Genomic DNA, 25,174 nt, shown 5'->3' with positions numbered 1-25,174 from the left:
TATTACCACATTAATTATAAATATGTAACATTGTCTATGGCCACAAAAAAAATGAAATAAAACGGACCTTATAACACAACCTTACGGAACCTTCAAAAATCAGCCACTGGGCCAATCTATATATTATTCAGTACTGAAATTTCTTACTTATTTGTCTGATGCTTGACCTTTTATGGTGAGTTAGATTTCTGATTGATTGTCATAAATAACATTCTGTATACATGCCTGCTCATGCTGCAGGCTGTTGTGTAGACTGTAGAGAATATGGAAATTAGTTGCAATGCCTTTTCCTTTGTAGGAATAATCACTGTGAATTGGGTTAGGTAGTGGTGAAGAAATGCTTATTTACATCTATATAAAGGGCTACAGGACTGTTGCTTTGATATTTTGCAAGGACTAGATACACGGAAAAATAATATAGTTATAAATTCCTAAATGATTAACATTTTTAAGTTAAAGGGATTGTAAAGCTTTGTTTTTTTTTTTTGTTTTTTTTTAAATAACATACATGTCTTACTTAGCTCCACTGTGCAGTTCATTATGCACAGAGTGGCCCCAAACATCCTCTTCTGGGGTCCTTTAGTAGTGCTCCTGGCCCCTCCTCGCATCGAGTGTCCACATTGGAGAAGCTCTCTCCTATAGTGGAAACCCATGTGGGCGCGCTCTCAAGTCCTGCATCTGTGTCCATTCAAAGAATGCAGGACTCAGCCCTACCCCCCAGTGACGTGCCATTGGATTTGATTGACAGCAGCAGGAGCCAATGCTTGCACTGCTATCAATCTATCCAGCTAGAGCTGGTGTGCTCATTCCTGGCTGGTGAAGGATCTGGGTCAGGTAAGTAAAACGGAGGCTCGGGGGGGGGGGGGGGCTGCAGCACCACAGGAGGTTTTTGACCTTAATGCATAGAATGCAATAAGGTGAAAAATCATGAGGGTTTACAACCCCTTTAAACAAATATCACCACAAATTATTCTGAATTAGGGATGAACCCGGTGTTCGAGTTGAGGGTAAGTTCGGCTCGGGCATCGGGTGTTCACCTGTTCGCCGAATAGCGAACAATTTGGGGTATTCGTTTTAAATTTGAAAGCTGCAGAACACCCTTTAAAAGTCTACGGAAGAAATCAAAAGTGCTAATTTTCAAGGCTTATATGCATGGTATTAAGGAAATGGTGTTGCGCTGTTCTAAGAGGTAACAGAAAATTGTACAATAGTGACAAGATAGATTGGACAAGATAATGTAATATTCTCAGCAGAAAGTAGCATTAAAGATGGTATTATAGATTAGCCTCTTCACATTCCAAAAAATAATAAATATATATAAGTACCGTGCAGAAATAGCTAATAGTACCTTCACCTTCCAATTTCATGTGTATCGTGGCATCAAGTGCAAGATACACATCTGTGCAAAAATGCAAATGTAAAAAAATATAGTACATACACAGTGCAAAATCTGCAATAAAGTGCAAAGTGAGTGATATCACTATATAGTAAACAATGTACGGCCAGTAGAAAACAGTATACATACAGTACACCAAAAGGTGCACAAATAGCGATAAAGTGCAAAAAAAAGGAAAAAATTCCTATGTGCTAAGTGGAGCCAGCCTGTGCAAAACAATGCAAACAAACATGCAAGAAATATGTATATATATATATATATATATATATATATATATATATATATATATATATATATATATATATATATTTAACACAATCACTGGTGCTGGTAATAAGCTGAGTCTGGTCCATGCAAGTCCTGCAATGTGCAAAAAATTCAAATTGCCACAAGGAGAATAGTCCATTTGTTTAAAATCCTCTATGCATGAATCAGCATTCAAGTGTGCTAATGTTCAACCATGCATAAAATATTCCAATGTTCAAGTATTCCAAAGTGCAAAGTGCTTCACTGTGCAAATATTTAGATGTGCCGGTATTCAATAACTCTTCCACGAAGAGGAGAAACACTTTTATGTTTGATACTTGCACATTTGAAATACCTGCACATCTAAATATTTGCACGGTGAAGCACCTACACTTTGAAATACTTGCACATTGGAATATTGTATGCATGGTTGAACATTTGAATGCTGATGTGATATTCTTTGCAGTGAATGCAAACAATAATACATTTTGTTGATAAGTTTGAAAGTAGATATAATTCTATGGTATTACAAAACTACCATTGTTGAAGAATTATCATACTTCCATGTGTACTCTAGCACTCCTTCGATAGAGATGCTGGATGTTAAGGGCACTCCTATCCTATATGCTGGTGATTTGGCCTACAGCTGTCCCAAAGCTCTCACCAACCCACCAGCGGTACCTGAATGATAGACATCCACTCCTTTTGGGAATTGGTTCGGCGCCGCAAAGTCGGTGTTGCACCGATTCGGACAGTTCCATTGTGGGCAATAGCCACTAATTTGGCATGCGATTTGACATGTCAAATCGCATGTCAATCTCATCAATGTGAACCAGAGCTTAATTTTACTTTTTCAGATTTTATTGGCTAAAACATCTAGGGGATAGAAGGTTATGGGTACAGGATATTCATAAACACCAGCAAAAACAGTCCAATGTAGACTTTGTAAGCCAGATGGGCAACTACTTTTAAGTAGGTTAAACCTCTTTCATAGGCTAGTAGTGGAACTTTAGGTCAAGACCAGCAATCCCTGGTAGTGAAATTTTAAGCTGACAATCTGACTAAACACAACTCTTCTTCGGGATTCAGCTTCCTTCCACAGTTTGAAGGCCTCAGATGTAAGGATACTCAGTACAAAGATCGTTTAGATTAGAAAACGTGGCATTCCCAGGTACAAAACTATCTTCATTGATTCCATCATTCCATCATGTCTTCATTCCATTACACTATAACTTTACTGGTTCTGACATTTTTCTGAAACAAGACCTTCTAGCTATTTAAATGTCTACTGATGACTGATAAAACAAATATGTATATTAAGCTCACAGCAATTACAAATACATATTGTTGGGGTGCTTACATTTGTGAATAATGGGTGTGGCTATACATAGCATATTATTTAACACTTAGACCCCTTTCACACTGTCAGCATTTTTCAAGCACTACGGCACTAAAAATAGCGCCTGAAAAAAGTGGCTCCATTCACAGCTCCATCCGACGCCCAGGGTGGCTCGGTGTGAAAGCCCTCTTAAAAACATTATAAATTGTATCTGGATGTATTATTAAACTCAGTCAGCTAACTCGCACAATATCACCCGATTAAACACATTGCCATGATCAGTTACTGTAGTTATAATGATTTAATAAGTTATTAAACCTAATGGTGCTGTCAACCATCAAAACCTTTAACCACTTAAGCCCCAGACCATTTGGCTGGCCAAAGACCAGAGCACTTTTTGCAATTCGGCACTGTGTCGCTTTAACTGACAATTGCGCAGACGTGCGACGTGGCTCCTAAACAAAATTGTCGTCCTTTTTTTCCCCACAAATAGAGCTTTCTTTTGGTGGTATTTGACCACCTCTATGTTTTTTATTTTTTGCACTATAAACAAACAGATAGCGTCAATTTTGAAAAAACGATTTTTTTTTACTTTTTGCTATAATAATTATCCCCCAAAAATATATAAAAAATATTTTTACTCAGTTTAGGCCGATACATATTCCTCTACAAATTTAATGTAAAAAAAATCACAATAAGCTTTTATTGATTGGTTTGTGCAAAATTTATAGCATTTATAAAATAAGGGATAGTTTTATGGCATTTTTATTAGTAATGGTGGCGATCAGGGATTTTCAGTGTGACTGCAACATTATAGCGGACAGATCGGACACTTTTGGCATGATTTTGGGAACATTCACATTTATACAGCAATCAGTGCAATTAAAAAAACATAAGTTACTGTGTAAATGTGACTGGCAGTGAAGTAGTTAACCACTAAGTGGCGCTGTAGGCGTTAAGTGTGTCCTAGGGAGTGATTCTAACTGTGGAGGGAGGGACTGTGTGTGACACAACATTGATCACTGCTCCCGATTACAGGGAGCTGTGATCAGTGACACTGTCACTAGAGAGAATGAGGAAATGCTTGTTTACATTAGCATTTCCCCTTTCTTCCCCTCCGTGAGACGATCGCGGGTATCCCCGCAGACATCGAGTCCGCGGGACCTACGATTATGCTCATGAAGCTCCCGGTGGGGCGGCGCGTGAGTGCCCGCAACCTACCACTTAAAGGGCAACGTACAGGTACTGTACCTGATTCTGCCTGTATGGGCCCTTCTGCTGCAGTATATCTGCATGAGGCGGTAGGGAAGCGGTTAAAGCAATATACTGAAACAGCAGCTAGATTAACTAATGAGTAGGGATGAGCCGAACACCCCCCGGTTCGGTTCGCACCAGAACTTGCGAACGACCCCCGCGTTCGGTACGAACGTTAGAACCCCATTGAAGTCTATGGGACTCGAACGTTCGAATTGGAAAGTGCTAATTTTAACGGCTAATATGCAAGATAGTGTCCTAAAAAGGGTTTGGGGACCTGCCTCCTGCCTCAGGGGACATGGGTCACTGCAAAAAAAAGTTTTAAAAACTGCCGTTTTGGCGGGAGCACTGATTTTAATGACGATTAAAGTGAAAAAAAAAAAGTGAAATATTCCTTTAAATATGGTGCCTGGGGGGTGTCTGTAGTATGCCTGTGAAGTGCCACGTGTTTCCCGTGTTTAGAACAGTCCCTGCACAAAATGACATTAAACGGAAATAACACCATTTAAAACTGCTTGCGGTTTTAATGTTATATCTGGTTCCTGCAATATGGTTGAGAATCATTGAGAAACATGGCATGGGTAGCCCTCCCTGCCCATTACCAGCCTATTTGGGTCTTGTACGCATATTAAGGGGAACCCCGTACCCATATTAAAAAAAGGAAATGCGTGTGGCCCCCAGGCCCTATATACTCAGAACAGCAGTATACAGGCGGTGCAAACAAGATAGGGACTGTGTAGGTTTGTTGTGTTAAGTTGAATCTGTTTGTCATTTTCAACCGGTACATTTTTAAAGTGTAGCTCCAGTCAAAAAAACTATCTTTAAGCTTTTTGGAAAACATAGGGAAGGGTTATCACCCCTGTATAATTTGTTTTGTCGTCCATCTTTTTTCATCTCACTTGCTGTTGTCTCCTTGCGTTTGCAAGTAGGAGATGTATGTAAGTTGGATGTTTGAAAGTAGGGGCCTGCCCTATATTATAGCGGTATGTACTGGGTACAGAGCACGCAGACAGCACGCACTATCTCCTAACACTACTGACTGCAAGCTCTATTATTAACCACTTGTTAGCCCAATGTTTGCATAAAGTGAAAGATGAAGTTATGCTGAGTAAATAGATATCAAACATGTCACTCTTCAAAATTGCACATGCCCGTGGAATGGCGCCAAACGTCGCTACTTAAAAAATCCCCATAGGCGACGCTTTAATTTTTTTTTTACTGGTTACATGTTTTGAGTTGCAGAGGAGGTCTAGGACTAGAATTATTGCTCTCGCTCTAACATTCTCGGCGATACCTCACATGTGTGGCACATGCGAGCACATGGGGACATGGGCGCTTTAATGTTTATTTTATTTTTTTATTGTTCATTTTACTTTATTTATTTTAGTTTGACATTTTTTTCCCCAAAAATATATTTTTGATCACTTTTATTCCTATTACAAGAAATGTAAACATCCCTTGTAATAGGAATATGGGGTGACAGGTCCTCTTTACAGTGAAATCTGGGGGGTCAATATGACTGGGAAGCCTGAAATAAAAAATAAAAAAAAGATTCTGGCTTTGATCGTACTGGCGAGTTGGTAGAAGCACCGGAGGGCGGTGAGGGGTGGGGGGCGTCTATGGCTGGGTATTTCAGGGTATCACCGAGTATGGCTGGGTATCTCTGAGTATGGCTGGGTATGGCAATTTATGGCAGGGTATTACAGAGTATTGGCGGGGTATTGGCGGGGTACTACAGAGTAATAGCAGGGTACTGCAGAGTATTGGGGTGTACTACAGAGTAATGGCAGGGTACTGCAGAGTATTGGGGGTACTGCAGAGTAATGGCGGGTACTGCAGAGTAATGGCGGGTACTGCAGAGTATTGGGGGGTACTGCAGAGTAATGGGGGTTACTGCAGAGTAATGGCGGGTACTGCAGAGTATTGGGGGGTACTGCAGAGTGATGGGGGTTACTGCAGAGTAATGGGGGTACTGCAGAGTAATGGCAGGGTACTGCAGAGTATTGGGGGTACTGCAGAGTAATGGCGGGTACTGCAGAGTAATGGCAGGGTACTGCAGAGTATTGGGGGTACTGCAGAGTAATGGCGGGTACTGCAGAGTAATGGGGGTTACTGCAGAGTAATGGGGGTTACTGCAGAGTAATGGGGGGTACTGCAGAGTAATGGCAGGGTACTGCAGAGTATTGGGGGTACTGCAGAGTAATGGCGGGTACTGCAGAGTAATGGCAGGGTACTGCAGAGTATTGGGGGTACTGCAGAGTAATGGCGGGTACTGCAGAGTAATGGCGGGTACTGCAGAGTATTGGGGGGTACTGCAGAGTAATGGGGGTTACTGCAGAGTAATGGGGGGTACTGCAGAGTAATGGCAGGGTACTGCACTGCAGAGTAATGGCAGGGTACTGCACTGCAGAGTAATGGCGGGGTATTGCAGAGTATTGGCAGGGAATTGAGGGGTTAAATTGGGTGAGCAGCGATGTGGGCACTGCAGATGCAGCCCACATCGCTGCTGACACCGATCTCTTTCCCCTCCGCTGTACCGATCGGTACAGAGAGGGGAGGGAGGAACAGGCGTCATAACATGATTACCACGGTTTGTTTCCAAGTGATCACTCCGTCATTTGACAGAGCAATCACGTGGTAAACGGCCGCTATGAGCGGCCGTTTACCGTGATCCGTGATGCGACCCGGCGGTAACGGATGCTCTCGAGTGCGCACACCTCGGGGCACGCGAGAGCAGAATTCTGGGAGGCCGTTAATTAACGGCCTCTCAGAGTTAAACAACCCCCCTGAAGCCGTTAATCGGCAATGGGCAGTTGTTAAGTGGTTAAAGCTAGATCACTAGCTATATAGGTGAGGTGAATATAGTGGTGTATACTGCAGTCAGGGCACAGACAACAACCACTACACAGCAGCAAGATAGGAAATCAGCCAAAAACAATTGGTGTGTACTGTGTTGAAGGTACACAGAACACCCACTGCTTCAGATGCTAAGTAACACACTACACGAGGCCGCCTCAAAGGCGGCCTTATATAGTGTGGGGCGTGCACTACACAGCCTGAGCTATGATTGGCCACAGGCAGGATGCCTGTGGCCAATCATGGCTCTCCTCGCTGCCGGCGCTGCGATTGGGCAAGCATGCGGGGTCACAGTGCATGCTTGGCCAATCATGGGGCAGCAATGCACTGCGCCACCGCAGTGCATTGTGGTCCGCGCGCGCGTCACTCGAATTTTGACGCGAACGGCCCAAACGTTCGGAATTCGCCGAACGGCCGAACGGCCAATGTTCGCGTCGAACGTACGTTCGACTCGAACACGAAGCTCATCCCTACTAATGAGCATACTGTTATAAGAAAACAATCCTTATATTGATCTGAGCAACTCAGCATATAAACTTATTACAAAAGCAAAATATTGTAATTCATAATTAAATTAAATATTGCAGTTTATAATATTAATTGCAATCCATAACAACATAACCAGGTCCACCAACCCCCTCTGGTTTGGGGGGGACTATAGCATGCTCCCAGTATTTCTTTCCCCTTGGTTTCCTCCCTTTGTAGCTCTACCCATAAGGATTCCACCTCCTCCCTTGCTCAATTAGTGATGTTGTCCCTCACATTCACTTGTACATCATTTTTGATATACAGGCATACCCCTCCCCCATTTTTACCCTCACTATCTCTGTGCTATAGGGGATATCCTTGAATGGTTGCCAGCAATAATGAGAGCTGTTAAGATCAATTACTTCATGATGAGTGTTGCAAATGCTTCTTTGTAGGTGACAGCAATGACCTCCAACCAAAAAAAATTAGAAGGGGGAGGATTCAGGGTTAAATTGCTGTGGCTAATGATGAGTATTGTATCTGTAGATGAATAAAATAGTATGTGGCGCTAACTCAAAATAATAAAACAGTGAACAGAAATAGGTATGATAAACACACTTAATGAATAACACTTCCAGGACTGTGTTAAAGCTTATGTGCTGGGTAATCAGGTGCAAGTAATCATCAACATAGTATATGGTAATAAACATTCATAATATCAAAAATTCTAGTAAAGTGCAAATGAAGCTAATAAAGTGCAAAAGTACTCCAAAAGTGCAATCAAAGTCCAATAAAGAGGATAGAGCCTCCAAGTGACAATTCATATAAAAAGCAAAAAGTGCATGGGCAGTATGATTGAACGAAGTCCACTTCATCCAATTGCTATCACCATCCGTGGTGCGCCACACGTTTCTCCCAGCCTCTCACCTCATACAAAGACCCCTACAGATCAAGTCAAGCCTTGGTATGAGTATAAGCAAGATCCTCAGCAATTGATTGATTCCCACAGATATGCACAGCAATACCGGTACCAGGGTGAAGTTCAGGCTCATCCAAGGTAGTATGGTCATGCAATAAAGGGAGGAGGAGCTCCATAGTGCAGTATTTCAATCCAATTTATTTAGACAAACAAGTAGTAACTTACAGTTGAAAATCCTAGGTACAGCTATGTATGGTACTAACCGGAATTGATGGCACCTGGCTCCTCCCTGACGCGTTGTGTCACTGAACACATGACTTCGTCAAAGGGTAAGGAAAGAGTAGAGTGAAAGAGAGATGAGCTCATTAGGATGCTGCATCTCCTTACACTATCCAGTCACAGGATGGGAGCAGCGTTGCCAACCTATCAGTTTTAAATTTACTGACACGGCACCCACAATTCACTGGCACAGCCAAGTTTTTACTGGCATTTCCACATGTTACAAAATTACAATTTTAAGTGAAAATTTAAGTATTTAGGCTACAAACTAGTATACTGTGCAATTAGCAATGTGATTTAAGGTAGATATTAAGGCAAAAAAATATAAAATATATTTCTTATTTTATTTTCAATATAGTAAGCTCAGGGACAAGACTCAGGAAGGAAAGAAATTAGAATGGGCAGGCAAAAACATATTAAATTGACTCTCATAGTGACACGGACAGTATTGTGCAGAAGCAGCACAGATGATGATGACACCTCAGCGACATGACACGTCCCCTCCTAAGTCACAGCGACAGTCTCTCTCCACACCAGGTGGTCACTTCTGTCCACTTCAATTCAAACAGCACTGACAGTCCAGCTGCTGGCTTGCCTTATTCCCATCCCACAGACCCACACACAAGGCTCTGGCCACTTGGCTCGGCTCCCTTGCACCATGACACCACACGACATGCTCAGGCACCACCTCCACCAGACCCACCCAAACACACTGTAGCAGGCACTTGGAGGGTCATTGCCGCCTCCAAACCAGAGCTGCGCATGCACAGTTCTGTGCCGAGCATCACAGCCATATTTTTTTACTGGCAATCTTTTCCTGTCACTGGCATTTTGCTGGCAGGAGGAAAATGCCTGTTTTTTTACTGGCTGCCACTGGATGGGAGTGGGAATGAGAACTGCAAATGAAAGTAAAAATGCTGCAAATAAAAATCTGGTCCCCTTTCCAGACAGGACTGTGCTTTGTGGCAGAGCTGAGTAAATGACAGGACTGGATAAACAGAAATACAAATCCTTTACCAAGAAAACAAATCTCACATGGTTATAATATCTGTGTATTTAGCTGTTTGACTGAAGTTTGTCTTCAAATCAAAAATGTATTCTTTTTGTTATGGCTTTTTATGGCCAACATAGGTTTTGCTTTGTTTAAAGTATATATTGTAACTGACATCATTGTGATTTTATGTTTTATATCAAAACATTTCATTTAAATGCTTCAGTATTAAAATATGATTAGTGAGTCTATCCATAGCTCATGAGCTTTAATAGCCTCTCATAACTGGAAAATAAAGCCCTTTGACTTTGAGTAAAACACCTCTTTCAGCTGAACAAGTGCAACTACATGCTTTGCTAATTTCTAAAGGTTAAGCATGGCATTTCCTGACCTTTATGAAAGTTGAAGTGCCTGCAAATTAGGCCATTTATTGGGAAGACTTAAGCAACGAAGGTATTAAAATTTAAAGTACATTAATTACTATCCATTCACATTTTATACTATTGTAAAACTCCTAGTGAGTAAATTAATGGATGGAACATGGTAAGGTAATTACACCAGTCCAACCTCTGTCAATCAAGACATTTTTCTGCAATCTAATCATTTTCTTCACCTGCAGTGCAAAATATTTGCATTTTTTTTTTCTAAATATGTATTCCAAGTTTGAGCAGCTTAAGAAATGTGTATTGATTTCTTTTTCTTCTCTGTGCGACAGCAGAAAAAAAAAAAAACCTTAATCTATTTACAATTAACGGGCAGAGAAAATTGCTCATTTAATTCCAGTGGTCATTGAGCTGTGTGAATCTTCATCAGACTGATGTCTCTGTACATTGCTTTGCTTATTTGTTTGATAACGTAAATGATAATGAAAAAATAAACTGTCTGCTCTTGAAAGCAAATTGAATTGATAAATCTAAGAGGTGACCTATTTATAAAAGCTTGAATAAATAAAAGTTTGAATCTCTGCAACATTTTTAGGTCCAAGCTAATCATATTTGCATACAAATTACAACAAGATATGGTAGATTTATTACCCTTGTTCCATTTTATAATATATTCAAATATCGACCAAATATGACATCTAATCCTATTGGGTGATAGTTTGTTGTCATTTTAATTTACAATGTGTATATTTATATTCATTAAAGCCCATATGTGTAACTTTATTTCAGCAGACTATACAAATAAATAATAGACCTATTATGCTTTTAAAATGTAAATATACTTAAAGCGGAGTTCCACCCTCAAAAAAGTATTTCTTTTTTAAAGTCAGCAGCTACAAACACTGTAGCTCCTAACTTTTGATAAGGACGCTTACCTGTCCAGAGAGCGTGTAATGTCCCCGAGGCTGATCCGTCCATTGGATCGGGTTCAGGTGCCGCCATTGTAACTAAGGGAAACTGGCAGTGGAGCCTTCAGGTTTCCTACTGCGCATGCACGAGTCGTGCAGCGCTTTCTGAATGGCTCATCGTCTTTTGGGACACACAAATTATCCCAGAAGGCAGCGGGAGGAGGAGGAGGAGAAGGGCCGAGCCAGAGGAGGAATTTCCGTTGTTCACCATGGCGAGGCTGGGATGGAAATTCACCTTTTTACAACTAAGGTAAGAAAAGAAAATGTATATCCAAAAATGAGGGGTAGAGGGGTGGTCTTTCGTTTAAGACCAAGTAGTAACGCTGGGTGGAACTCTGCTTTAAGGTGATTGTAAAGTTAAAAAATAAATAAAAAAATCGAATAACAAACATGTCATACTTACCTGCTCCGTGCATTCACTTTTGAACTCAGTAGGTTAAACAAACTCTCTAGCAGACCCCAAGTAGAAAATGAAAGGTTAATGATTATAATCCCACCCTGGCTGTTTATATATTTCTTTAATTTTAGTAGGTATTAGGGATGAACCTACGGTTCGAGTCGAAAGTAAGTTCGACTTGAACATCAGGTGTGCTCCCCCGTTCACCGAATACCGAACATTATGGGGCTTTCGCAGGAAATTCGAGCGCCTGCAGAACGCGCCATTTAAAAAAAAATAAAGGACTGACCAAACTGTCTCCTGTTATTTTTACCATTTTGACACTTTTTTGGTGAATGTGTAGGGGTACAGTGTACCTGAAACCCATTTACATAGGGAGGGGCAGGATCTTGGGGTCCCCTTGTTAAAAGGGGCTTCCAGATTCTGATAATCCCCCTGCCCACAGATTCCCACAACTACCAGGCAAGGGTTGCTTTGGGGAAGACCCCAAAGCATCCTCCCCATGTTGAGGTTACGTGGCCTGGTATGGTTCAAGAGGGGGGTGCTCTCTAGTCTCCCGTCTATTCCTGTGGCCTGGCAGGTTGCATGCTCTGATAAGGGTCTGGTATAGATTTTGGGGGGACCCCACCACCATTTTTTTTTAATTTTGGCTCGGGGTTCCCCTTAATATCAATACCACACTTGAAGAGCCTGGTATGGATTTTGGGGGGACCCCCAAGCAATTTTTTTTTTTTACATTTTAGTGTGGATTTCCCCTTAATATCCATACCAGAACCGAAAGGCCTAGTAATGAGCTGGGGTGAACCATGCCATTTTTTTCAATGATTTTTATCTATATTGCCAGGATCCGACAATACATTACAGCTGTGAGCAGTTTTAAATTACTTTTTTTCTTTAGAAATGTCATTTTTCTGTGGTAATGTTCTAAACATGGGAAAAATGCGCTACTTTACAGGCATACTAAGGACAGGCATGATATTTAAGGGAATATTTAATTTTGATTGTTTCACTTTAAGCATTATTAAAATCACTGCTCCTGAAGAAATGTCAGTTTTTAAAATGTTTTGTTTGAATTGATACATGTCCCTTGGGGCAGGAACCAGGACCCAGACACTTTTGATGACAATAACTTATATATAAGCCTTTAAAATTAGCACTTTTGATTTTTCATGTTCGTGCCCCAAAGACTTTAATGATGTTCACATACATTTTTTTCCTGTTCACAAGTTCTTGTGCAAACCGAACTGGGGGGTGTTTGGCTCATCCCTAGTAGGTATGTATCGTCTTACTAGTATTTACAGCTCTGCCCTCCATCATGTGTTTTTTTCTTCTATTTGGCTCAGCTTTAGGCCCATGCAATGATGTCAGGAAATATATAGGGCAGTCAATTTGGTAATTTTGCTGTAATTCCATTTCTGCCTATGGCAATAATTTGTCCACTTGATCTTAACATGTACATACACATATAACACATCAAAAATGTCCAGTGCTATTTATGTGACTATTTGTATTAAAAAAATATTAGTAAATCTTACCTGGATATAAATCTCATAGCCTCTTTTGTACATTTTTGTGTAAGGTTTTCATATATTAATGGTTGCTGGATAATCTGGTAGTTTTTCATCAAAAAACAATTGAAGTAACGGAAGTTCCAAAAGTAGAAAATCAAGGGAACCATAAAGATAATGATGCACAAAAGAAAGTAGAAGAAGAGTCTCCAGGGTGTTTTAACATGTCCAGTGTAGTTCAGAAAAATAAGGGTTACCAATGTAAGGCAAACAATTGCAAACAATTTTTTTAGGATTTCTGCTAGTCCAGTGACAAAAACACTTCCATTCCCTGGTATGCAGTCCCGCAAATGTGTTGTTGTTGTTCCATAAAAATAATCAAATCCATGATTTAGTGGGTGGTGATGAAAATCATTGTTTCTCTCCTTATTCAGTCCAAGATGCCATTTTCCTACAAGTAAACAAAGATATGTTATTAACAGGCCTACTTACTATGTACAAATACAGTATTTCTAAATTACTCTACCAGCATGTCTATGGATTGTGGGAGGAAACCTACACAGGCACAGGTAGAGCATGCAACCTGAAGGCAGGTAGTGTCGTGGTCAGGATTTCAACCAGTGACCCTTTGGCTGCTAGGCAAAAGTGCAAACCACTACACCACTGTGCTGCCCTACTGCTTTTGGACCTAGTTACTTAGTTTTAGATGATCGTAAATTGTAACTCAATCAAAATTGGTAAATGTATTTTCTAAATGTATTTGATATATGTTTGAAGGTTTTTATATAAAAATAATACAATAATATGTTTTTTTTTTTTTTTAAAGGAATAGTTTCATGAAACAGATTTTCAAAACAAATGAACATTACTTATAAAATGTTACAAATGTAATATTATTGAAGCAGCAATAAATGTAAATGTAAACATTTAAAAAAAATATAAAACATGCCTCTTTCTCAGCTAACAAATCAAACTGAAACACACACATGTATATACAGTACATATGTAAAGAACATAGAATACAGAATGTATTAACTTTTTTTAAGCCTTTTAGAAAGGTATTTGCACTTTAACCATTTCAGTCCCAGAAGGATTTGACCCCTTAATGACCAGGCCATTTTTTGCAATGCGGTTAATTCAATGCGATTTAATTGACAATTGCCCTGTCGTGACGCTGTACCCAAACACATTTTGAAAAATATATTTTTTTTACTTTCTGCTATAATACATATCCCCACCAAAAAAAATGTATTCCTCAGTTTAGGCCAACATATATTCTTCTACATATTTTTGGTAAAAAAAAATTTAATATTTATTGGTTGCGCAAAAGTTACCACGTCTAAAAATTATGGGATAGATTTAGGGACTTTTATTTATTTGTTATTGTTTTTACTGGTAATGGCAGCGATCTGTGATTTTTAGCAGGACTGCGACATTGCAGGGGACAAATCTGACACTGGATGACACTTTTTGGGGACCAGTGACATTACTACATTGAGCAGTGCTATAAAAATGCACTGATCAATGTATAAATGACACTGGCAGGGAAGGGGTTAACACTAGGGGGTGATCAAAGGGTTAAGTTTGTTCCCTCAGCTTATTCTAACTGTAAGGGGGGTGGGCTACCAGGGACATGACAGATCACTGTTCCTGATCACTGGGAACAGAAGATCTCTGACGTCATCTGGCAAAACAGGGAATTGCCTTGTTTACATAGACAAATCCCCATTCTGCCTCTGTATACCGCGATTGCGGCACACTATCTCTGCTATCTCCTGTGCAAACACCAATGTACACCTATGGTGGTTTGTTCAGGAGAGCAGACCAGCCACAGCATAATGACAGTGGCTGCTTGGCAAGCGGTTAAAGTGTGAACTTTTGAATATAGATTCCCCACATCTAGCTCTAAAAAGATCTTCTGAAAAACGTAAAGGTATATGAAAGCGCCGGTACGCCTAATGAGTATGCGCTATGTCTGTAAATTTAGTTTTTTCCCAAAACTGTAGTTAAGTTTTGGGGTTAATTGCTCTAAATTGTGCTTTGGCATCAGTTTGGCTGGGCTGTATTGAGGTTCTGCCTCATATGTGGGTATATATGTGATAGGTGGGGTTCACACCTGTGGGAGGCATTAGAACGCAGTCTGGTTGCATTTGGTACCAATCTCTCTTTCGGAGCCAATCAGTGGGCGTTTGTCTCGCTGTGTATTCCAGGAGAGGGTACTTAAGGTGCGGAAGTCAGGTAGTTCTGGGTTCCGGTCCAGAAGTTGTTGCTGACTCCGTGGTCCTGGTCCTCCTGAACAGCCCCCAGAGGCCCTCATGGCCTGGGGTGCAGATCCATCCATTTCCGAGCCTCGGAACTGGCTAGTTCAAGGCGCAGTAACTGGAAGGAGGATTCTAAGGTGTTCCAGTGTTGTCTCGGGTTTGGAGAGGCCCAGCAACTCTACATGCAACCAGGGGAGGACTCTTCAGTAAGAAGACCACGCACCAGGCTGGCTGCTCGGTAAGAGCCTGGAAGCTGAGCTGCCATGGACATTGATTGAATTCACATTTCTTATGGTATCACTGGACAGGCTGCAAGATTTTGGTACAGTAAGAAAAGTTCCTACCTCTATCCTTCCGGTTACAACCAAGTTTTTCAACCAAGTCTGCGTGAGAGACTTTGCAAGGCTAGAATTACTTGTTGGCTGCTAGATCCAAGGTCAAGGATTTATCCAACAGTTAAAGAATCCAGTTGCGAGTGGCTATTCCCCGGATTATGTACAGAGAGAGACTTTTATTGAAGTCCGCAGTTCCAAACACCTAAGCTAAACTTTACCCTGATACCCTCTATTCCCAACTTAGAGACTGAGTTTGTTCAACTGTTTTATGCAAAATAAAAATCCTAACAAGGAATCCAAGTGTCGTTCTCTACAGTTACTGGGCCCTCAACCCTGGGAACCCCTAGACATGGACAACGAGTTCCTAGCTGGTGGAGGTAATGGGTAAGCTCAGAAAAATTCAGCCGCTTCTTCTGGGGTAAGTGCTACATATATTTTAGGTTTTCAGGGTAGCTCAGGTTAAAAAGCATAAATGAGTCCCATAATCATTCTTTCTGATGAAAAATGAGAGTGCTATTTAAAAAAAAAAAAATACATTATACCAATATGCTTGTTTTTCCTGCCAATCCAGCATAAATATGAAATGTAATAATACAGTGCAAAGTAGGCGGGGCTTTAGGTTACATAATCTAACGTTGAATGTCCAATATCTCAAAAAAATAAAAAAAAGAAAGTTTTTTTTTGTGGTACAAATAAACACAAACAAATTGTATAATTGTTTTTAAAATGTAATAACATGTGGTGCGAAGTGGGAGAGGTTTCATCAACTATAATGCGCAATATCTCCCTGAACCCTAAATGAAGAGAATCTCCAGCAACTTTGTTTACAAACAGGAGGAAGTGGCTGAAGCTATCATTTAGCAGCAATTTAAACAGCCTTTTTTGTTTTTGTAAATGTCAGTTTTGGTGTGGTAGGCCTTATACATTGTACAGATGCTCCACTTCTCATGCAGGTTCAGAGCATCCCCAAGAAGGTTCCTAGTTTCCCATGCCTCGTGTTTTTACAATAAAATACCTATTAGCCTAAGAAATGGCCATTACTAATTTTTAAGCTCCAAATGGAGTCAGCACCTGGACTTAAAGTGAATGTAAACCCTCACATATACCCAGTGAAGGGAACAGCCTCAGATGATACACAAAGATTAAACAAATTATATAATATAAATGTACAGTATCTCACAAAAGTGAGTACACCCCTCACATTTTTGTAAATATTTTATTATATTTTTTCATGTGACAACACTGAAGAAATTACACTTTGCTATAATGTAAAGTAGCGTGTACAGCTTGTATAACAGTGTAAATTTGCTGTCACCTCAAAATAACTCAACACACAGCCATTAATGTCTAAACCGCTGGCAACAAAAGTGAATACACCCCTAAGTGAAAATGTCCAAACTGGACCCAAAATGTCTATATTTTGTGTGGCCAACACTATTTTCCAGCACTGCCTTGACCTTCTTGGTCATGGAGTTCACGGAGCGTTGTAGGTTGCCACTGGAGTCCTCTTCCACTCCTCCATGATGATATCATGGAGCTGGTGGATGTTAGAGACCTTGCGCTCCTCCACCTTTCCTTTGAGAATGCCCCACAGATGCTCAATAGGGTTTAGATCTGGAGACATGTTTGGCCAGTCCATCAGCTTTACCCTCAGTTTCTTTAGCAAGGTAGTGGTTGTCTTGGAGGTGTGTTTGGGTCGCTATGTTGGAATACTGCCCTGTAGCCCAGTCTCCGAAGGGGGAGGAGCTTTCTTGTACATCATCTTTATAAGAGGCTTCCTTCTGGGACGACAGCCATGCAGACCAATTTGATGCAGTGCGCAGTGTATGGTCTGAGCATTGAAAGGCTGACCCCCACCCCTTCAGCCTCTGCACCAATGCTGGCAGCACTCATATGTCTATTTCCCAAAGACAACCTCTGGATATGACGCTGAGCAGATGTACTCAACTTCTTTGGTCAACCATGGCAAGGCCTGTTCTGAGTGGAACCTGTCCTGTTAAATCAATGTATGGTCTTGGCCACCGTGCTGCAGCTCAGTTTCAGGGTGTTGTCAATCTTCTTATAGCCTAGGCCAACTTTATGTAGATCAACAATTATTATTTTTTCAGATCCTCAGAGTTCTTTGCCATGAGGTGCCATGTTGAACTTCCAGTGACCAGTATGAGAGAGTGAGAGCGATAACACCATATTTAATAGACCTGCTCCCCATTTACACCTGAGACCATGTAACACTAATGAGTCTCATGACAACAGAGAGGGAAAATGGCTAATAGGGCCCCAATTTGGACATTTTCACTTAATGGTGTACTCACTTTTGTTGCCAGAGGTTTAGACATTAATGGCTGTGTGTTGAGTTATTTTGAGGGGACAGCATATTTACACTGTTATACAAGCTGTGCACTCACTGCTTTACATTGTAGCACTGATTTCATCAGTGTTGGCACATGAAAATATATAATAAAATATTTACAAAAAAGTGAGGGTGTACTAATTTTATGAGTTACTGTATATCTGCTGTCTTCAATTTGCTATATTCTTTAGAAAGTGCTCTTCGTGTTAGAGATTTTTTTCTCCCTGTTCACCACTGGGTGTGGATTCTTGGCACACTGTGTGACAGCTGATTGGAGGAAAGGCACCCCCCCCCCCACATAGGCAGGGGAAGGAAGGAATGTGCAGAGCTGTGCTGTGACTAGACCATCTCTCTGCTAATCTATTTATAGCACCCGTCCCAACACAAATTTCAGGCTGGTTTTATCTTGGCTGTCTGGGAACTTGTTAGACATTATCATGCTGATAACAGAAGAACTGAGCAGCAGAAAGACACAGGACTTTGGAGAGAGATTAGAAAACACTACAGATATGTGTGCTTATGTCAAATTTAATGAATCAGGTTTACATCCCCTTTAAAGATGATCGCTGGGTTTTCTGTGACTTTAAATAGTTTGTTTGAACCAAGCTGGTGCAAACAAACTATTTTCTTCACTAAGTACTGCACTGGTTGTAAGTCACTGTATGTATTGCATGTAACTATAGCTATATACTGTACACAGTACTGGGTCCCTGCTGTGAGATAAAGACTTCCCGCCTCTGTTTCTGTGAATGAATACAAAGCTTCCTCTGATTGGCTGAGGCAGAGAGGCAGGCTAATGATGTCATGCTCACCAATCAGAGGAAGTTTGTGCAGCACTTAGCAAAGGTAATAGCTCCTTTGGGCCATCTTGGTCTAAACAAATTATTTAAAGACACAGAAAACCTGGAGATCAGCTTTAAGTAAGCTTGTCAAACACACCTCGAACCAAGCCCAGGAACATTGGGCTCACCCCTAATTATTCTTATGTTACATTTAAACAATAAGGTGCTCAGGCTTCTCTCTTACCTTCTCAGCATAAGTGTCTCACCACCCAATTTGGTCTAAAGATTTAGCCTACATTTTGCACTAGTGCAGATGTAGCCAGGTGCATATGAAAAAAAAATAATCTAAAAAACAAGCTACAGAGAAATGCACATGAGCACAGCAGGACTCCTGCTTGTGGGGTTCATTATAGAGGAAGTAAACACTCCTGGTTTATTTGTACCAATAGTTAAGCCTATAACTGCTAAAGCATTCCCACAAATAAATAAATAAAATAAAAAATATCGTACAATCCAATATACCGTATATACTCGAGTATAAGCCGAGATTTTCAGCCTCTTTTTTGAGGCTGAAAGTGCCCCCTCGGCTTATACTCGAGTCGCCGCTGTCTGACTGCTCGATCAGCGTATCGAGCAGACAGACGGCGGACATTAATTTTCAAAAGCCGCGCCTCCTTCTCCGCCTCCGCCTGTGATAGGCGGAACACTGAATTTCCCAGCAGTCAGTGTTCCGCCTATCACGGACATCCGCTCATTCTCATACTACGGACGAGTATGAGAGGATGTCTGTGATAGGCGGAACACAGGCTGCTGGGAAATTGAGTGTTCCGCCTATCACAGGCGGAGGCGGAATTTTGAATTGTAGAATGGCCGCCGAGAAGAGCGGCGATCCATCGGCACGGGACGGAGGAGGCACGGCACGGCACGGGACGGAGGAGACACGGGACGGAGGAGGCACGGCACGGGACGGAGGAGGCACGGCACGGGACGGAGGAGGCTCGGGACGACGGCGGCTCGGGACGGAGGCTTGGGACACAGGTAGGCTGGACACACACACAAGGCTGCACGGACACACACACACACACACACACACACACACACACACACACACACACACACACACACACACACACACACAGGGATGGATGGATGGATGGATGGATACACACACACACACACAGGGATGGATGGATGGATGGATGGATACACACACACACACACAGGGATGGATGGATGGATGGATGGATACACACACACACACACACACAGGGATGGATGGATGGATGGATACACACACACACACACACACACACACACACAGGGATGGATGGATGGATACACACACACACACACACACACACACACAGGGATGGATGGATGGATGGATGGATACACACACACACACACACACACACAGGGATGGATGGATGGATGGATGGATACACACACACACACACACACACACACACACACACACACAGGGATGGATGGATGGATGGATACACACACAGGGATGGATGGATGGATGGACACACACACAGGGATGGATGGACGGACACACACACAGGGATGGACGGACACACAGGGATGGACAGCCATGTCTCACCCTCGGCTTATACACGAGTCAATAAGTTTTCCAGGTTTTTGGGGGTAAATTGGGGGCCTCGGCTTATACTCGGGTCGGCCTATACTCGAGTATATACGGTACCCAATTTTATACCCATAGTTGATCCAGAGGAAGGCAAAAAACCCCAGCAGAGCATGATCCAATTTGCTACAGCAGGGTAAAAAAATCCTTCCTGATCCCTCAAGAGGCAATTGGATTTTCCCTGGATCAACTTTACCTATAAATGTTAGCACCAAGCACCAAGCACCAAGTTATATTATGTGCATTCAGGAAAATGTATCCAGGCCTTTCTTAAAGCAATCTATTGAGCAGGCCATAACCACCTCTGGTGGGAGTCTATTCCACATTTTCACAGCTCTTACTGTGAAGAAACCTTTGCATATTTGAAGATGAAATCTCTTTTCCTCTAGATGTAAAGAGTGCCCCCTTGTCCTCTGGGTTGACCGTAAAGAGAATAGCTCAACACCAAGTTCACTATATGGACCCCTAATATATTTGAACATGTTGATCATATCCCCCCTTATTCTCCTCTTCTCAAGAGAGAATACATTCAGTTCCTCTAATCTTTTCCCATGGCTGAGCTCCCCCATGCCTCTTATAAGTTTGGTTGCCCTTCTTTGCACTTTCTCCAGTTCCCCAATATCTTTTTTGAGAACTGGTGCCCAAAACTGAACTGCATATTCCAGGTGAGGTCTTACTTATGATTTGAACAGGGGCAAAATTATCTCTCTCTCTCTCTAGAGTCCATACCTCCAGGGGTGGTCTGACAACTCATGGGGCCCCCGGGCAATAGGAGATTATGGGGCCCCCAGGCAATCCGAGATTATGGGGCCACACAGTATACACACACAGTATACAATCACACAGTATACACATACAGTGTTGTGAAAAAGTTCCTCATTTCCTGTTCCTTTGCATGTTTGTCACACTTAAGTGTTTCGGAACATCAAACCAATTTAAACAATAGTCAAGGACAACACAAGTAAACACAAAATGCAATTTGTAAATGAAGGTGTTTATTATTAAAGGTGAAAAAAAATCCAAACCATCATGGCCCTGTGTGAAAAAGTGATTGCCCCCCTTGTTAAAACATACTATAACTGTGGTTGTCCACACCTGAGTTCAATTTCTCTAGCCACACCCAGGCCTGATTATTGCCACACCTGTTCACAATCAAGGCATCACTTAAATAGGAGCTGCTTGACACAGTAAGGTCCACCAGAAGATCCTTAAAAGCTACACATCATGCCGAGACCCAAAGAAATTCAGGAACAATTGAGAAAGAAAGTAATTGAGATCTATCAGTCTGGAAAGGGTTATAAAGCCATTTCCAAAGCTTTGGGAATCCAGCGAACCACAGTGAGAGCCATTATCCACAAATGGCGAAGACATGGAACAGTGGTGAACCTTCCCAGGAGTGGTCGGCCGCCCAAAATTACCCCAAGAGCGCAGCGACGACTCATCCAAGAGGTCACAAAAGACCCCACAACAACGTCCAAGGAACTGCAGGCCTCACTTGCCTCAGTTAAGGTCAGCGTTCATGCCTCCACCATCAGGAAAAGACTGCGCAAAAATGGCCTGCATGGCAGAGTTCCAATGAGAAAACCACTGCTGAGCAAAAAGAACATCAAAGCTCGTCTCAATTTCTCCACAACACATCTTGATGATCCCCAAGACTTTTGGGACAACATTCTGTGGACCGATGAGACAAAAGTGGAACTCTTTGGAAGGTGTGTGTCCAAGTATATCTGGCGTAGAAGGAACACTGCATTTCATAAAAAGAACATTATACCAACAGTAAAATATGGTGGTGGTAGTGTGATGGTCTGGGGCTGTTTTGCTGCTTCAGGACCTGGAAGACTTGCCGTGATAAAAGGAACTATGAATTCTGCTGTCTACCAAGAGATCCTGAAGGAGAATGTCCGACCATCTGTTCGTGTACTCAAGCTGAAACGAACTTGGGTTCTGCAGCAGGACAATGATCCTAAACACACCAGCAAGTCCACCACCGAATGGCTGAAGAAAAACAAAATGAAGACTTTGGAGTGGCCTAGCCAAAGTCCTGACCTGAATCCTATTGAGATGTTGTGGTATGACCTTAAAAAGGCCGTTCATGCTCGAAAACCCTCTAATGTAACTGAATTAGGACAATTCTGCAAAGATGAGTGGGCCAAAATTCCTCCAGGACGCTGTAAAAGCCTCATTGCACGTTATCGCAAACGCTTGGTTGCAGTTGTTGCTGCTAAGGGTGGCCCAACCAGTTATTAGGTTTAGAGGGCAATCACTTTTTCACACAGGGCCATGATGGTTTGGATTTTTTTTCACCTTTAATAATAAACACCTTCATTTACAAATTGCATTTTGTGTTTACTTGTGTTGTCCTTGACTATTGTTTAAATTGGTTTGATGTTCCGAAACACTTAAGTGTGACAAACATGCAAAGGAACAGGAAATGAGGAAGGGGGCAAACACTTTTTCACACCACTGTACATGTACACATAGTATACACAGACATGTTTCTATTGGCTGAGAAGGTACTGGAGAGGTGGGGCAGCTATAATCTCAGGATTTTTAGACCAAAAGGATGTTGGTAAGGGACATTTCAGAGACAGATGTAAAAAAAAACAGATTTTTACATACAGTACTGTCCCTGGTTTTACTGAGGCTGGAAACCCTGATGGGGCCCCTAGTGGCTCGGGGCCCTCGGGCAGTGCCTGAGAGGCCCAATGGTCAGTCCGCCCCTGCATACCTCTCTACCTCTCTTAATACAAGAAAGGACTTTGCTCCCTTTGGAAACATCAGCTTGGCATTGCATGTTATTATTGAGCTTATGATCTATCAAAACCCCCAGATCCTTCTCCACCATGGATTCCCCCAGTTGTACTCCCCCTAGCATGTATGCTACATGCATATTTTTAGCCCCCAAGGGCATAACTTTACATTTCTCAAGATTAAACCTCATCTGCCACATAGTCGCCCAATTAAACACTGTATTGAGGTTGGCTTGTAAATTGGAGACATCCTGTAAGGACGTTATTCCACTGCATAGCTTGATGTCATCTGCAATGACGGAAATGTTACTTTTGATCCCAGACCCAATATCATTTATAAAGATGTTAAAAAGTAAGGGTCCCAGCACTGAACCTTTGGATACACCACTGATAACCTTAGACCATTCAGAGTAAGAATCATTAACCACTACTCTCTGAATTCTGTCTTTTAGCCAGTTTTCTATCCATTTACAAACTATTTCCAGGCATGTAGACTTTACCTTACACACGAGCCGTGTGCGGGGAACTGTGTCGAACACTTTTGCAAAATCCAAGTATACCACATCCACAGCTACCCCTCTGTCCAAGGTTTTACTTACCTCTTCATAAAAAGAAATCAGGTTTGTCTGACAACTTCTGTCTTTCATGAATCCATGCTGTCTGTTGCTTAAAAATTTTTTTTCCAGCAAGAACTCGTCTATGTGGTCTTTTATTAAACACTCCAGTATCTTCCCGACTATAGAAGTTAAACTAACAGGTCTATAGTTACTTGGTAAAGACTTTGATCCCTTTTTAAATGTAGGCACCACGTTCGCCCTGCTCCAATTCAGTGGTACTATTCCTGTCATTAATGAGTCCCTAAAATTAGATACAATGGCTCTGAAATTACAGAGCTCAATTATTTCAGGATTCGTGGGTGAATGCCATCACCTTTATTCTGTATAAATATTTCTGGACCATATCACTTTTGAGCCATTGTGGATCATTTGGGGCTGTGTCACTACCACCCCCATCATGGACATGAGCTCCCCGATGCTCCCTAGTATACACAGAGCTGAGGAAAGTATTTAATAAATTAGCCTTCTCTTTGTCCCCAGTCACCCACTCCAGATTATTTTGTAAAGGACCTACATGCTCAGACCTGACCTTTTTACTATTAATATATTTGAAGAATTTTTGGGGGTTTGTCCTCCTATCTTTTGCAATCTGTCGTTCGTTTTGAATTTTTGCATCCTTGATTTCCTTTTTACATATTCTGTTAAATTCTTTGTAACATTTAAATGACACTAGTGTTCCTTCATTTTTATATTTTTTAAAAGCTCTTCTCTTAGGCCGCGTACACACGGGCGGATTGTCTGCCCAACTAAGTTCGTCAGACAATCCGACAGACAGTCCGTTCAACTTTTGAATGAACGGACTTGACCACACACGATGAACAGACAGTCCGCTGAAAACTTGCGTGATGACGTGTACAGCACGTACGACGGGACTAGAAAAACGACGTCCAATACACTGCAATGCAACCTTCGGCCGTGTAAATCCTTTCTGAGCATGCGCCATACTTAGTCCGTCCAACTTGCCTACACACGAGCGGACTGTCCGCTGAAACCAAGTTTGGACGGACAAAACCAAGTTTGGACGGACAAAATTATGGAAATTCCGAAAGACAAAGTCTGTCAGACTGTCCGCTGAAAAAGTCCGCTGAAGCCCACACACGAGCGGATTGTCCGCTGAAACACGGTTCAGCGGACTAAGTTGGCAGACAATCCGCCTGTGTGTACGCGGCCTTATTGTTTTATAGCTTTTTTACCTTTGGCCATGAGCCACATAGGTTTTGTTTTTAGCCTTTTAATCTTATTACCCATGGGAATATACTTTGCATTGAGGTCCCAAACAGTCTTTTTGAAGAATTCCCATTTCTGTTCTGTGCCCATTGAAGCCAATATTCTCTCCCAGTCTAAGTCCTGGAGAACAGCCCACATCCTTGGAAAATTTGCTCTCTTGAAGTTAAGTGTTTTTATCTTACCCGTATGTATTTCTTGTT

The 25,174-nt window shown here is 41.8% G+C and overlaps 1 protein-coding gene across 2 annotated transcripts in view; it reads right to left on the bottom strand.

Moving 5' to 3' along the window:
• STS (steroid sulfatase) overlaps positions 1 to 25,174 on the bottom strand; it is a 441,865-nt gene that overhangs the window by 214,056 nt on the left and 202,635 nt on the right. For both annotated transcript variants that reach the window (XM_077480825.1, XM_077480826.1), the window contains one exon: positions 13,032 to 13,455. In XM_077480825.1, coding sequence (XP_077336951.1) covers positions 13,032 to 13,455 — 424 coding nt within the window. The remainder of the gene's footprint in view (positions 1 to 13,031; positions 13,456 to 25,174) is intronic.

Source organism: Lithobates pipiens, unplaced genomic scaffold, assembly GCF_037356315.1.
Source record: "Lithobates pipiens isolate NorthernLeopardFrog02 unplaced genomic scaffold, aLitPip1_a1.2 Scaffold_16, whole genome shotgun sequence".
NCBI classification, from domain to species: domain Eukaryota; kingdom Metazoa; phylum Chordata; class Amphibia; order Anura; family Ranidae; genus Lithobates; species Lithobates pipiens.
The sequence above is the reverse complement of the archived record's forward strand: the minus strand, read 5'-3'. Positions and strand labels throughout refer to the sequence as shown.